Raw genomic sequence first — 15,300 nt, 5'->3', positions numbered from 1 at the left:
CCTTGAAGGGCCCATCCCAGGCCGCTTGCAGCTTGTTCCGCCGCACAGGTACAAGGACCATCACTTGATCCCCGGTGGCACAGGCTCGGGCCCTGGCGTTACGGTCATTTTGCTTCCTTTGGGCCATGGAGAGGTTCTCCCTGGCCAGGCCCATGAGCTCGGTGGCCTTTTCCCGGAAGGTCAGTACATACTGTACCACTGACTCCCCTTCAGGAGAGGCCGTCCCCTCCCACTCTTCTCTGAGCAAGTCCAAGGGTCCCCGTACCCTCCTTCCATACAGCAGCTCAAACGGGGAGAACCCCGTGGATTCCTGGGGCACCTCCCTGTATGCAAACAGCAGGTGGGGTAAGTACTTGTCCCAGTCATGGGGGTATTGATTCATGAAGGTTCTCAGCATCTGCTTCAGAGTCCCATTGAACCTCTCCACCAGCCCATTGGTCTGCGGGTGGTAGGCTGTGGCCCAGGTGTGCCGGACCCCACACTTGTCCCACAAGCTTTGCAGTAGGGCCGACATGAAGTTGGACCCCTGATCTGTGAGGACCTCCTTGGGGAACCCCACTCTGCTGAAAATGGACAGCAGTGCATCTGCCACGGTGTCAGTGTCGATAGAGGTCAAGGCCACTGCTTCTGGGTATCGCGTGGCAAAATCTACCACTACCAAAATATATTTCTTCCCCGAACGCGTTGCCTTGCTGAGGGGGCCCACTATGTCTATAGCCACTTTCTGGAAAGGCTCCTCTGTGATGGGCAGTGGCCTCAGGGCAGCTTTCCCCTTGTCCCGGCTCTTCCCCACCCTCTGGCAGGGATCGCAGGACAGGCAATACAGACGGACAGCTGCAAAGATCCCTGGCCAGAAGAAGTTCTGTCACAACCTTCTCCTGGTGCGGTGGATCCCCTGGTGTCCTGCGAGCGGGACATCATGGGCTAGGTACAGCAGCCTGCGCCGGTACTTTTGGGGAACCACCAGTTGCCTCTGGACCTTCCATGGCTCCGCTTTGCGTCTGGGAGCCCATTCCCGGTACAGGAATCCCTTTTCCCACAGGAATCTCTCCCTGCAGCCCTCCCCCAGCTGTGGAGCTGGGCTGAGACTGGCCACTTCCCTCAGCTTCTGCAAGGAGGGGTCTCTCTGCTGCTCTGCCTGGAATTCTTCCGCTCGGGCAGGAGCGGATGCTACTTCCCCATCCCTGCCTGGCTCCAGCACCCCTGGCCTGTGAGACCTGGTTTTTGGGGGCCCCCTTTCTCTCAGGGTTGGCCCCTGTGGCTCCTGTGACTTTGGCTGGGCCTGTACCCCTGAATCTGGGGAGCGCACCCCTCGTTTTCTTTGGCTACGGGTCAGGACCAGGGCACGAGGGCGTTCACCTTGACAGTTCTCCAGGTCAGCCCCCATCAGTACATCCGCCGGCAAATGGCTGTGCACGCCCACTTCCTTGGGGCCTTCCTTCTTCCCCCATTTCAGGTGCACCCTCGCCATGGGCACCTTGAAAGGGGTCCCATCAATTCCTGTTATCGTCAGGTGGGAATCGGGTATCATGCAGCCTGGTGCCTCCACCCCGGGTCGGGCCAGCGTCACGTCAGCGCCTGTGTCCCAGAACCCCGTGACCTTTTTCCCGTCTACTTCGAGGTGTTTGAGACGCTTGCTCCACAGAGGTAGTGCCGCCCCCCACTCTGTAAACTGACCTCTGAGCATTTGGTCCCTCTGAGGAGCTGGTCTGTGGGGCGGACTCGGCCCAGTCCGAGTGCCCATTGTCAGCACCACCGGCCTTGGCCGCCAGCCCCTCTGGCTTCTGGGACCCCACCCAGTTGACTCCATGACCCCCCGGCCTGCTCAACCTGTCTGGGAGCCTGGGGCACTGGGCTGCTCTATGCCCCTTTCGCCCACAGCGATGACAGCCTGGGTCTTGTTGTGTCCCTCGGGCCGGCTGCTCTGTCCGGGCTCTGTTTGGCTCTCTGGGGGGTGGGTGGCTGGCCCCTCTTTCCTGGGCTTGCCCAAGAGGTGGTCCCCTCTGTCGTACAGTTAGGGACCGGTCTCTCTGAAATTCTCGGCTTCTCCAGGACTCCCTCTCCCTCCGGGACTCCCTCTCTCTCCGAGACTCCCTCTCTTTGTGGGGCTCCCTTTCAAACCTGGCCCGGCTGTTTGTGAAGTCATCTGCCAGTTTCCCTGCATCATGTGAGTCCCCTGGCTTCCGGTCCACGAGCCACACCCTCAGGTCAGGTGCGCACATCTCGTAGAATCGCTCCACGACCGCCAGCTCGATCAGGTCCTCTACGGACTGGACTCCCATTCCGAACGCCCACTTCTGGTAGTATTGCCTCAGGCGGGCGGTTGTATCTACATGGGTTTCCTCTGGCCTCTTCTGCGCCTCCTGGAACTTCTTCTTGTACATCTCCGGAGTCAGCCCGAACTTATGCAGCAGGGCCTGTTTGAACCGTTCCTAGTCCCCAGGCTGCAGCCCCACCAGCTGGCTGAGCACCGCTGCGGCCTTCTGGCCCAGCAAGGGGGTGAGGTGCCGGAGCCACTCACCTGGGGGAACCTCATGCAACTCACAGGCTCGCTCAAAGGCGGTAAGGAACTCGTCCATGTCCCCTGGGTCCTGACACTGGGCCAGCACACGCGTCTCCAAGTGACTGGCCACCCCGAGCCGTCTGGCCCTCTCCCCGCTTACCGCAGCTGGGGCCTCTTGGCGTCTCGCCTCTGCCATGGTTCGCTCATGCTCCCGCTCTCGCTCTCTCTCCTCCCGCTGTCTCTCTTGTAGCTGGCGCTCGTGCTCACGCTCTCTTTCTCGTTCCTGGCGCTCGTGCTCACGCTCTCTTTCCCGTTCCTGGCGCTCACGCTCTCTTTCCCGTTCCTGGTGCTCCAGTTCCTTTAATTTCACCTCGAGTTCCAGCCGTCGCAGCTCTGCGGCGGGGGACTCTGCCCGCGATGGACCACCGCTAGCTGAGCGCGACCTGGCGGGCACCGCGTCTGTCTGACGGCGTCGAGCCCCTGCTCCTGTCGGAGAATCCGACATGCTTCCCGAGGCTGACCAGCCACTTTCTGCCGGGACAGGCTCTGCCCCCCCGTATCGGTCATTCTCTTCCAGCTGTGCAATCAGCTGGGCCTTGGTCGCCTTCCCCACGGTCAGGCCCCTCTCTCTGCACAGCCCCGCTAGCTCTGCCTTCAGGAGTCGGGTATAATCCATCTCCCCGCTATCTCCCGGGCTATCCACTCACCAGCAGCAGCTGCAGGAATGGCTCTGTTCCCCCTCTGGCTCTTGTGAGACTCCTTCCTTCTCTGGTGCTCAGTCAGCCACTGCTGGGAGCTCATCCGTGGGTGCAGTGCATCCCACTCCTGACACCAGTGTGATGGGGTTCAGGGGTCCCCCTGCACTGCACCCCGTCCGCTGGCAGGAGTGACTCTCACTCAGCAGGTACAACAGAAGGTTTATTAGGCAACAGATGTCCAGTTTCTCACAGAAGCGACAGCATAGCAGCCAGAGACCGTCCTTCCAACCTGTCCTGGGGAGAAGACCCCGAGGGGTGCCCCTCTGGGGTGTAGCTTCCCCCTCCTCAGGCTGGCTGCCTTCCAGCTCTCCCTTTTCCTAGCCTCTAACTGCCACCCCCGATTCAAAACCCCTCTCAGCTCCTCCCTGCTCTTTGTTCAGGCAGAGGTGTTACCTGCCAGTTGTAGCCCCAGGGTCATCCTTAGCCACTGGGAGCTGCTGCCTGCCTCAGACATCCAGCCTGACTCACACATGCACTCCCCCCACTCCATCACAGCATGTTAATGAGCAGGTTCTAGCAAGCCCAGCAAAAGCCGAGCAGGCGCAAGAGCCGAGAGCTCCGCAGGCCGGGACGGGGGCCTGGGGCACAGCTGAGGGGTGCGCCCGAGGCCCCAGCTCTCGCTTAGCAGCTGCCGAAATCCAACGCATTGGCCCCCGGCCCTGCCCCAGGCCGCGCCGGATGTCCCCGGGGGCTGTGCCATGGCTGGGAGCCCAGAGCTGCCAAGGCTCAGGCTGCTCCTTCCGCTCCCAGTGTCAGCACATGCCCGAGGGCTGGGGCACGGCTTCCTGTGGGCATCCCACGTAGTTCCTTCCACCCCGTTCATCACTTACCGACCTGCACCCTAAACAAGCCCCAGCCACAGCCGGCCCGTCCTCCCCGCATGGCCTGCGCTGGGCCGCCGTGCTCCCGGGCCCTGGCAGAAGCAGGGGGTGGGGGTGGGAGTGGCGGTGGACCCTCCCTCCCCAGGCGACCCTCCGGCCGCCCTTCCACCTGCGTCGGCCTGGTGGGCATCATTGGGACCTTACTGGATTCAGATGTGACCGTACAAAACATGGCTGAACCCACCGCTGTACATTTCCACACAAACTTGTCCCAAGGGGCCAAGCCACCTGCCTGGAGAAAGCGCGAAAGATTCCCTGGCCTCTCTTCCTGCCGCCTGTAGGCAGCTACCCTTGTTAAATCTGACGCGACAAGCACTGCCTCGGCACGTCTCGTGCAAATGCTTGCTTCTGGGCCGCCTCAACAGGAGGCTTAGCAACCTACCGCAAAAGCTTGTGAATAGCGAAGTCAGCTGAATAGTGGCGACAAAAAGACAATGCCTTTCCTAGGTGCCAATGCCCACCCGACAAACTTTGCTGTGAACCTTCAGGCCAGCGCATCAGCCACGGCCGACGAACGAAAGGGACAGCGTCAGACGTGGACGGGCGACCTGCTCGTCTGACAAACTCCATCTTGAGGTGTGCTTTCGCACAGCGAGAGCCACGCAATTCCCTCCACGTGAGCGAGGGTACCAAGGGAGCCGGGAGAAGGCCTCCATCTTATCTAGCTCATCACTTCAGGAGCATCCTTGCTATCAACTGAGCCCCAAATGACTGAGGGCCCATCCTAACCCCGGACGTACGCCGGAGACTTACACCACAGCAAATTACTCCATCCCTGCTACAAAGCGGCACCAAGACATTTGCGTTGCTTTACGTCATTAAACTTCTTGGACAACTTTGCTCTTAACTTTTCCCTTCTCTTTCATTTCTTCTTTCCACCTTTAACATGCATAGACTACAGGCTTAGCGCAGCGTGCTCCTTGGGATGAGCTCCCAGGCACACACTGAGCTGGCAATGTGCTGGTCCTTTGCCACGGCGAGAACCTCTTTGGCTTTGGCGAGGTTGGCTTCCATAACCTCTCCTCCGTGCAAGGAAGGTACTGGTGGTGAAACAGAAGAACCGCAGCATCTGACGGGCTTGCGAGCTACAGGCTTCGTGGTGGCTCTGTCTGGTGGGGATGCTCGGGGCTCCTCGAGGCGCACCGGGCCCTGGCCGGGGTTGTTGGACGTACACACTGGTCGGTGCAGGACGGACGGCTCAGGGCAGGGGCTGCTACCTGTCCAGAGCATACAGTGCAGAAGGCGGGTGGGACAGACAGACAGACGATGGAAGGTAGATCATGAATGGCACCTGCTGCTCGTCCCCCCACAGCTCCCCCGTGCTCCTTGCCGGCAGGGCTGCTGGACTCCCTTCTCCACTGCCGTCCCTCTGTGGTTTCTGCCTGGACTCAGCCTGGCACTGATGAGGAAACTGACGTGGACAGCGACCGCACAACTTCCCGGTGCTCCCAAGCGAGCCTGTGTCAGAACTGAGAAACCAACCCAGGAGTCCAGGCCCCCAGCTGGAGATTCCACGGGCCGAGAGGGGGGAGGGGGGCGGCCCTGGGTCTCGCACCCCAGCTGCCCTCAGACGGGACGCTCTCATTCAGCAGCTAAACCAGAAGGTCCATTTGACGACAGGGACATGGCCTACAACAGGCTCCTCAGCACAGCACACCAGCCCTGGGCCAGGCACTAGGAAACTCACCAGGACCAACTAGTCATCCCGCAAAAGGACTCAATTTGGAACACAACGCCCACCCCTCAGCCACGCACCACAGTGTCAACTGCCGTGCAAGTTGCCATGTCCTTCAGCTTCCAGGCAAACTGGGGCTGGATTCAGACCAAGGGCTGTGCCTGACAGCGGGGAAGAAGTAGCTCTGTGCACTTCAGGGAACCCCTTCTCATTGGCCAAACGGCAGCCAAAGGGACCGCTTGGTGGTGATGGCGGTGGCGGCGGCAGAGGCGCCTGTGCGGGCTGTGTGTGTATTTCTCCGCAGCACAACAGCAGAAGCACGTGACTCCCAACCCCGCCACAGCTACGCTACACGTGGCCCCCATTCCCCCGTTTCCCTCCCTACATCCTGCACCCCCGGGCCTGTTCCCCCACCGGCTCTCCCCAGGCCCTGCAACACCTACCCTGGTCCTGCGACCTCTTCCAGACACCCCTCACCGTGCTCCTGTAGCCTCCCCCTCACCCAGATCCTCCTCATCTTCTCTATTCCCTCTCCCCCCAGCTGCCACCCACAGCCCGCTCCTGCACCCTTGCTCCCACGCAGAACGCGTCTGCACCTCAGCTCGCTGCCCAGCAGCCCTGCCACCACCGCCATGCAAGGAACCCTTTCATTTCTGGCCACACCCTGGAGCCTGCAGGGTCCCGCATGTTAACCTGAGGGCCCTGGGCAGCCGAGGCTCGGGGAGAGGGGTAGGGAGGTTGAGACAAACAGGCCTAATGTTTTTTCGCTTTGTAGTCGAGAGTTCTTTTTCTCCTCGAGTCAGCGAGCCTTCCGACCTTTTCTTTCTGGCTTACAAACAAGCGGCACAAAGGCCCTCTTGGCTCCCTGAAAGCACACAAATTTTTAACAGCACCTTAGAAAAAAGCTCCCCCCGACCCGCAGGAAAAGCAACCACCTCTGCAGCACGCACAAAACAAGCACCCGCACCCGGACAACACAGTAGGCGCAGAACATCACTCAGACACGCAAAAACAAACTACAACGCCCCAAGTCTTACAGAACCGAGTCCCCGTTTTTCACAGCTTTTCTTTCACAACCAAGACCAGGGGAAAGCGCGAACGCAGTCCCCCACTACCACAAATTATGCAGTCGAGTTTCCCGCATTTGGGGAAATCGCAGGGGTCAGCACACCCGCAGTGCAATGGATGAGCCTCACCCTGGGAAAACCACCTTCGTGATCATGGTATCTCCCCTGCCAGGTAAGTATGAGCTCCTGTCCAACAGCGCCCACTGCCCACCACACCGCAATCACTCTCACCTCACGGCGAACACACACTCCGCCGCCATCTACACACGCCCACACCGCTCCTCACCGCTTCCCTACACGCACTCCCCCCCGCCGCGCTCCAACACCCACCCCGAGCCCCTGCGCTCGCCCCACTTCGGCCCCGCTCTGCACATCCCTCCCTCTCCCACAAGGCTCCGCTCGCACCCATATCTGCATACGGCCGCACACCGCGCGGCCCCGCCCCTCTCGCCTTCTCTGCCTGCCCGCCCGCCCGCCCGCGCGGCTCTTCCAGCGCTGAAGGCGAGCGGCCGGGCCAGCGCTCGGCCGCCTGGGAGCCCGCACGGAAGGCCCCGGCCTGGGCTCCCCGAGGAGACGGACGCCCCTCCCGCTCACCTCCCCGCTCGCTGCACCCGCCCCCCCAGCGGGCCCCTGGGAGCGGCACACGAGAGCGGGCCTGCGCCTGAAGGGGGCTCGTGGGGAGGGCCGCGGGCAAGGCCAGCAAAAGCCGAGCAGGCGCAAGAGCCGAGAGCTCCGCAGGCCGGGACGGGGGCCTGGGGCACAGCTGAGGGGTGCGCCCGAGGCCCCAGCTCTCGCTTAGCAGCTGCCGAAATCCAACGCGTTGGCCCCCGGCCCTGACCCAGGATGTCCCCGGGGGGCTGTGCCACGGCCGGGAGCCCAGCGCTGCCAAGGCTCAGGCTGCTCCTTCCGCTCCCGGTATTAACACATGCGCGAGAGCTGGGGCCCGGCTTCCTGCGAACAAACCCCCTCGCTTTCTTCATCCCCCTCTCCCCTCACGAACCCGCGCCCTAAACGCACCCCCCTTTTCACTTCACCTAAGAACTCTGCTGCATTCTATTGTTAACACAGAGAGAAAAGCTCCACCGAAGTGAAGCCTCTAAAAATTGGGTAGAAACTCATAAATGTTCCTCTCCACGGAAATCTTTAGTAAAAGGCGAAAGATTTATACGATCTGAAGAGAAACCAGAGTATACCCCGGCTGCGCCACAGGCGCTGCCTGCCAAAGAACGACTTCCTCCCAGGTCACGGTGGCTACGCGCCCGACCTGCAAAGCCTCCCCGTCGTGCAGCCCATCGGCCGCACGCGCTCACAGCCCAGTTTCAGCGTCGGAACCAGGGGCTCCGGGAGCAAAGGCAGCCCCTGGGTCAGGGACTCGGGTCGCGCTGCGCAATGCATTTTGGGTATGCAAATGAGCCTTCCAGGCCGCACCCAACAATGTGGAGGACCCTGGGTCTCATGCGGGGCGGTGGCTGCCGGGTCCCCGCAGCTGCTCCGGCTGTACTTCGCCCACTGGTTACTTCATTTAGATCCGCACACCTTACTGTGATTGTTCCCTTTTGTACCTCGCTATGTACATAGAAAATAAGGAGTCACAGCTAGACCGAAAGTGTAAAAATAATTGCTCGTGAGAATCAGCAAGTGGTCAGAATCCTGAATGTGGAAAGAAGAACATGCAAAGATCCCAAAGTAAAACTTGCAAAACTCCCAAAAAAGGCTTGCAACACATGCACACAGCTTTTAAAACCTACACTTAACATTCCCACAAGGATAACTCAGCCATTTTTTAACCTCATTTCATTCTTAAGTTCTTTCTCTCAATAAATGAAAAAAACATTTCACTTAAATAAAACTCATAAACAGGCTATTCCACAAAAAAGCTTAGTTAAAAGCAAAACATTAATATTATTTCAAAAGAAACCCAAACATGCACCAGCTAGCCCCCCACAGGCGTGGCCAGGACAAAACCATGCTTTCTAACCTTCGGGTGACTACTCTAACAGCTAACTCAACCTCCCAGACTGGGTCTACACGTGCCCCTTCCTTTCGAAAGGGGCATGTGTGATGGGGTTCAGGGGTCCCCCTGCACTGCACCCCGTCCGCTGGCAGGAGAGACTCTCACTCAGCAGGTACAACAGAAGGTTTATTAGGCAACAGATGTCCAGGTTCTCACAGAAGCGACAGCATAGCAGCCAGAGACAGTCCTTCCAACCTGTCCTGGGGAGAAGACCCCGAGGGGTGCCCCTCTGGGGTGTAGCTTCCCCCTCCTCAGGCTGGCTGCCTTCCAGCTCTCCCTTTTCCTAGCCTCTAACTGCCACCCCCGATTCAAAACCCCTCTCAGCTCCTCCCTGCTCTTTGTTCAGGCAGAGGTGTTACCTGCCAGTTGTAGCCCCAGGGTCATCCTTAGCCACTGGGAACTGCTCTGCTTGTCTCTCACATCCAGCCTGACTCACACATGCACTCCCCCCACTCCATCACAGCATGTTAATGAGCAGGTTCTAGCAAGGCCAGCAAAAGCCGAGCAGGCGCAAGAACCGAGAGCTCCGCAGGCCGGGACGGGGGCCTGGGGCACAGCTGAGGGGTGCGCCCGAGGCCCCAGCTCTCACTTAGCAGCTGCCGAAATCCAACGCATTGGCCCCGCCCCTGCCCCTGCCCCTGCCCCAGGATGTCCCCAGAGGGCTGTGCCACGGCCAGGAGCCCAGCGCTGCCAAGGCTCAGACTGCTCCTTTCGCTCCCCGTGTCAGCACATGCCGAAGAACGGACCCCCGTTTTACGTGACCAAACCCTGCAACTTTTTTTGCTTTGTTTATCTTTTACTAACACACGCCCTGAACAAACCTTTTTTATCTTAAACAAAAACTCTGCGTTTAGTTTATTTTTAACAGGTAGAGAAAAGCTCCACCACAATGAAGCCTCTAAAAATTGGATAAAAACTCATAAATGTTCTTCTCCACAGAAATCTTTAGCAAAAGGCAAAATATTTATACAATCTGAAGAGAAACCAGAGTATATCACTACTCCCCCACAGGCGCTGCCCACCAAAGAACGACTTCCTCTTAGCTCACGGTGGCTACGCGCCCGACATGCAAAGCCTCCCCGTCCTGCAGCCCATCGGCCGGACGCGCTCACAGCCCAGTTGCAGCGTCGGAACCAGGGGCTCCGGCGGCAAACGCAGCGCGCGGACTATGGACCGGGCGGGGGGGCGGGGGGGGCGGCATGGTGCGCAATGCATCATGGACATGCAAATGAGCATCCCAGGGACCGGTCGGCTGGAGAGCGCCGCGTCCCCGTCCTGGGGGCACCCGCCGCAGGGCAGGGCAGGGCGGGGCGGGGCCGTGTCTCCGCTGCTGTTCCGGGGGAGTCGCAGGGCGGAGGCGGGGGCCACTGCTGGGAGCCTGCCGAGGGTCACCGCCCGCCCCGGGGCAGCACAGAGCAGCCTGTGGCCCCAGCCGCGCCCGCCGCCCCACGAGAGGCGTGGAGCCTGCGGGACAGCGGTGGGAAACCCACCGAGCACGCGGCGAGTTACAGTCCCCGCGCCCCGGGGGGTGCGATGCGGCTCGCCTGGCTGCTAGCTCCGGGCACTTGCGCCCGGGTTCGCCTCCACGGCGGGACCTCGCCAGGTCCATTCCGTGAGCAGCCCAAGGTCCCGGCGGCTGCCGCCAGCAGCGACTTTTGAGAGGTCCCCTGGGAACCTCCCGCGAATGGCTCCAAAGTGGGGCTCCCCCTCAGCAGGCGGCACCAGGAACGGCTCCTACCTTCGTGCTGGACTTCCAAGTGCACAGAGCGGAGCACGCCCAGCACAGCCGGCACAATGCTGGGATGGGCCGCTCCCAGGATCGCCTGACAACGACAGGAACAAAGCGGGGGTGTTATTCCTCACGGCCTTCACTTATCTCAGCCCACTGAAACGAGCACCTGTTTGATCCTCAAGAGTCCGAGCAGTGCACAGTAGTGTGCCGGGAGAGGCTCGGGGAAATGGGCTCTTGAGGCTGATTCTGCAACCCAGCCTCGGGTTGCTGAGCACTTACTCTTGAACAGGACTCCTCAGGGAAGGGAAGTGCTCAGGGGTGTAATGGTTGCCTGGTCTAGCCCTAGGGTTCTGAGCCTAAAGACTGCAGTTCCTGCAGCAGCAAGTTATCAGTTACTATTATTTAATATTTTAATATGGCAGTACCAGTGGCTCCAGTCAGGATCAGAGCCCGACTAGTATCAGAGGGGTAGGCATGTTAGTCTGTATCCGCAAAAGCACCCAGTAGTCCTGTGGCACTTGATAGACTAACAGAATTTTTGGAGCATAAACTTCAGTGAGCAAAGATCCACTTTGTCAGACGTGCATCTGACGAAGCAGGTCTTTGCCCATGACAGCTTATGCTCCAAAAAATCTGTTAACCTATAAGGTTGCACAGGATTTCTCGTTGTTTTTACTAAGACAAAGGGGTAGAAAAGATTCCTAGCCCAATGATTTTACAGGAAAAGAAGACAAGTGTTATACAAAGCTGGGGGGGAGAGTGGTGGGGGAAGGGAGACAAAGTCTCTTAAAAATTCCCATAAAATCTTGTCCTCCTTAAGCCTGAGCGTGCAGTTCATTGATCTCCAGCTAACTAAGGCACTAGAAGAAGCTTTAAGATTTTAAGAGGGCTTTCTGTGTGCCCTTCTCTTTCCTGTGGTATGTGACAGAAGAGATAAAGACATATGTTTTATGTTCAAAAGTAAAGGATCCACGGTCCTGCAGATCTGGAGGTGGTGACAAGCCCAACCTTTCCTTGATGACAATAGATTGAAATTTCAATAGGGATATTGTCAGAAGTAATTCAAGGCCGCCAGCATGCGCAGAGCTGCCATCTACCTCACTGTGTAGTTCTGTCTTAGGCTAGGTCTACACTATGTCGAAAAAAATCAATTTAAGATATGCAACTCCAGCTATGTCAATTGCATAGCTGGAGTCAAAGTGTCAGAAATTGAAATCAATTCACACAGGTTGATTTGTGTATCTTAAACTGTTTTGGTTTTTTTTGGCCATAGTGTAAACCTAGCCTAAGTAACAGACTGAGTAGAAGGGGGAATTATAAAATGTCTTTCATACTCAATTTATTTAAATGCGGCATATTTGATTCTGATGGAGCAGAAACTTTGTAGACAAAAGTAGCAGCTTTTATACACTCAGCACTTGATCACATATAGCCCTATGGTTACACTAGCAAGTTTTGCCAGCAAAACCCTGGATTTGTTAACAAAACTTGTTGTCAGCAGTATCTGGACAAAACACAACGCTTATGCTGGGAGCATTCTGCCTAAAACCTTTGAGGCAGAACGCTGCTGTCAATAAACCGTCAACAAAAAAGCTGTGTGGCTGCTCTGAAGCAGCCTTCTCTCTTCACAGAGCATCCACAACAATGGGCAGCCCTGTCTGCTGTGCTTCTGGGTGCCCACTGTGTTGAGAGAGCAGCTGGGCAGTCCGGCTGCTTTGTCCATAGAGTGGAGCGCTCTCCTGATTTGCTTTTGTGTGTGGCTGTACTCTGTCACCAGAAGTGACTTCTGCTGACAGAGCACTGTAGTGTAACTTGAGCCCTAGAGTTTAATGTCTGTGGTACTGAGAGGGAAAAGCTAAGGAGAGACATGTTCATGATTTCATTTTTCAAACCAGATAGAAAGCTGCTTTGTTCACCTCATTCCTTTTCAGTGTGTACTCAGCGCTCAGAAACAGAAACTGCTGGGGAGCCTGAAGAACAAATTCTGGGCTGATGAGATGCAACTTTCACCGAATTCAAAAAAAACCAAGCAGTCCTGTAACACCTTAAAGACTGACAATTTTATGTATTAGGTAGTGAGCTCTCGTGGGTAAAGCTCATCACTAATAAATAAAATTGTTAGTCTTTAAGGTGCTACAGGATTATTTTTTCTTTTTTGAAGCTACAGACTAACATGGCTATCCCTCTGAGACTATGAGCCCAAAATGATCAGCTTCAGAATTCTCATATTTAGTATTACCTCAACAAAGAACGTTTAAATGGGGTGAATACACACAGGAGATGTGTAACAGTCAGGTTGAGCCAAACCTGGGACCTTGGAGCTTATTGCATGCTCTTCCATTGCTTGAGCTAACAGCCAACTAGTGCTCAGCGAAGGCTGTAGAGGAGACGCGTTCTTTCTCTCTAAGCGGTCTAGGTGCCACTACGTGGGCCAGTAAAGCACAGCCAGTAGGTGTGTGGGTTACATATGCAGGCTTAGACATGTATTCCCAAATAGGCTAAAGTTTGTACATCCTGTTCTGCTCACCTGCAGAGTCCTGAGTGTCTGTAGAGACAGCTGTTGGGCTTTGGGGGATGTGCATGGCAGCAAAGCAATCAGGCCTTTATATACTTGGTTCTGATACTTGGGATTGCCATGGCCTAAAGAATCCAACAGAATTTGCACTTGTTCTTGAGTTTCTTCTGACTTGGAATTGGCCAGGAACTCAGCTATTGATCGTACACCTGTGTGTAAGAAGATTCACTGAGTTGCACTGTTGGAAACCCCAAATAGTTACGCATCTTCCCTTTTACAATGGGAAAAAGCATTTATTTTTTCCAGATTCCAAAACCATCTGAAGAGATCTCTCTTTCCCTTTTAAGAATTCCTGATTTTTTAATAGATACTAATCAGAGAAAGTTATAGCCTGGAGAGAGAAAATTTGGAGAGGTAGCATTGGATGACACAGCAGCTTATAACAAATTCTACTGTAGCTTTCGCCATAGCACTCCAACTAGTATGACTGCTGTAATATATCAAAAGGAAAATAGTATAGCAAGAGTAGGCTCCTTATAAGTGAGAAGATGTAACTGCTCAGCAATGGCTGAGACTATGAACTCCTTTCTCCCATGAAACAAACTAAACTCATCTTCCATCACTAAGGCTGTGTCTACACTAGCTCCCTGCTTGGAAGGGAGCATGGTAAGTAGGGTGTCGAGAGATTATTAAGTGCGTATGCAGCACTTCATGAGGCTAATTCTCCCCCGCGGCAACTTCGACGTGTCAAACTTTGAGGTGCTGGCATGCGTGCAGCCGTGGGCACTTCAAAGTGCCTTTACTCCACAAAATTTTGGGGAGTAAAGGCACTTCAAAGTAGTGCAGGCACTTCAAAGTGCCCACGGCTACACGCATGCCAGCACTTCGAAGTTAGACACTTTGGAGTTGTTATGGGGGAGAATTAGCCTCAAAGTGCTGTGTATTCACTGCAGCACTTCATTAGTAATCTCCCATCGCCCTGATTAACATGTCCCCTTCAAAGTTGGGGGCAAGTGTAGACAGGCCCCATAGAGTGAAAAGAATGAGTTTAAGTAGGTGAGGAGCCCTGGAGGTTTGGAGGCGAGAGAGTACGTTCTTGCCAAAATGGATGTAAGCCCATTCCATTGATAGAGAACATGAATGGCATGGCACTTACCATAGCTTTCACAAATGAGCTCTTTATACTTCCTGCCAGCATTTGCTACAAGTTGGAGGAGCTTTACTGACTCCTTTTTGTCCTCCTCCTTCAGTTGTTTGAGCCCTAGTATTTCCAGTAGAGTCAGGACACCTCCAACTTCGAGAAATTCTATAAGGTACCTGTGGCTACAGAGATGCGGGGAAGAAATCAGAAAATATAACACACTTTGAACAAAATCTTCCTTCCTCAGATCTCCTTATAGGAAGCTTCTTCCTACTCCTTGCCCCAGTTTATGTCCATGCTCTACAACAGAAAGGACAGCTACCAGAAGCTTGACTTGGAACCCAAATGTGAATGCCATGCCTGCCAGTATGATGTGTTCCCAAATAGGCTACCAGGAGAAAGATTTACGTTTGAGTGTTCACATTTGGATACAAACTATGTGCACAGAAGACTTGGTTTTCCATGAACAGGGTGCTCATTGGATCCCTATCTAGTGTGCTAGCAATGAGAGCACTCCTGGGAAACATAAGAGACTCACTGAGCAATTGGATGGTTTTGCTTGTAGTAATCTGTAAGCACAAAAAACCTGGGCTTTGCTCAGCCTTGTCTGAAGTAATATATGCAGCACCTCTCACCTCACGCCTGTCATGTCTAATTTATGTGTTTCTACACTGTGCTCATTACCACAGTGTCTGACGTCCCCAAACTAGGCTCTGATGCCCAGGGACACAGTTCAAAACAGTTCCAACTTCACAACCTACTAAGAGTATATGTGGGAGTCTCCAGGCATGAAAGGGGCTCACAGACCGTGGGGAATCCAGAGATATGCAGAGAAGATTGGAGAGGCTTAACCCATTATGGGCACATGCTGACAGAAGGGTGCTCAAAAGCACAGATCATGGACAGTCACCTCTGTCGCCCTTTCCTAGACAATCTTTGTAATAAAATATTAAGTCTGGCCCCTTACCACCCAATCTTCACCCTGGATTGATACAACTCTGGAATGTTAAAACC

The 15,300-nt window shown here is 55.7% G+C and overlaps 1 protein-coding gene and 3 non-coding genes across 5 annotated transcripts in view; all 4 read right to left on the bottom strand.

Moving 5' to 3' along the window:
• The window catches only part of ARMH1 (armadillo like helical domain containing 1), an 87,393-nt gene that overhangs the window by 71,211 nt on the left and 882 nt on the right, over positions 1-15,300 (bottom strand). For both annotated transcript variants that reach the window (XM_075002761.1, XM_075002760.1), the window contains exons 3-5: positions 14,302-14,468; positions 13,158-13,354; positions 10,637-10,721 (exon numbers count right to left, since the gene is read on the bottom strand). In XM_075002761.1, coding sequence (XP_074858862.1) covers positions 10,637-10,721; positions 13,158-13,354; positions 14,302-14,468 — 449 coding nt within the window. The remainder of the gene's footprint in view (positions 1-10,636; positions 10,722-13,157; positions 13,355-14,301; positions 14,469-15,300) is intronic.
• On the bottom strand, positions 6,901-7,064 carry LOC142018107 (U1 spliceosomal RNA). Its single transcript, XR_012646706.1, has one exon. It is a non-coding gene; the product is annotated as a U1 spliceosomal RNA (small nuclear RNA).
• LOC142018126 (U5 spliceosomal RNA) lies at positions 7,960-8,075 on the bottom strand. The gene has a single exon (XR_012646724.1). It is a non-coding gene; the product is annotated as a U5 spliceosomal RNA (small nuclear RNA).
• Positions 9,776-9,891, bottom strand: LOC142018136 (U5 spliceosomal RNA). The gene has a single exon (XR_012646734.1). It is a non-coding gene; the product is annotated as a U5 spliceosomal RNA (small nuclear RNA).

Source organism: Carettochelys insculpta, chromosome 9 (genome assembly GCF_033958435.1).
Source record: "Carettochelys insculpta isolate YL-2023 chromosome 9, ASM3395843v1, whole genome shotgun sequence".
NCBI classification, from domain to species: domain Eukaryota; kingdom Metazoa; phylum Chordata; order Testudines; family Carettochelyidae; genus Carettochelys; species Carettochelys insculpta.
This window is presented reverse-complemented; position numbering and strand designations above follow the sequence as displayed.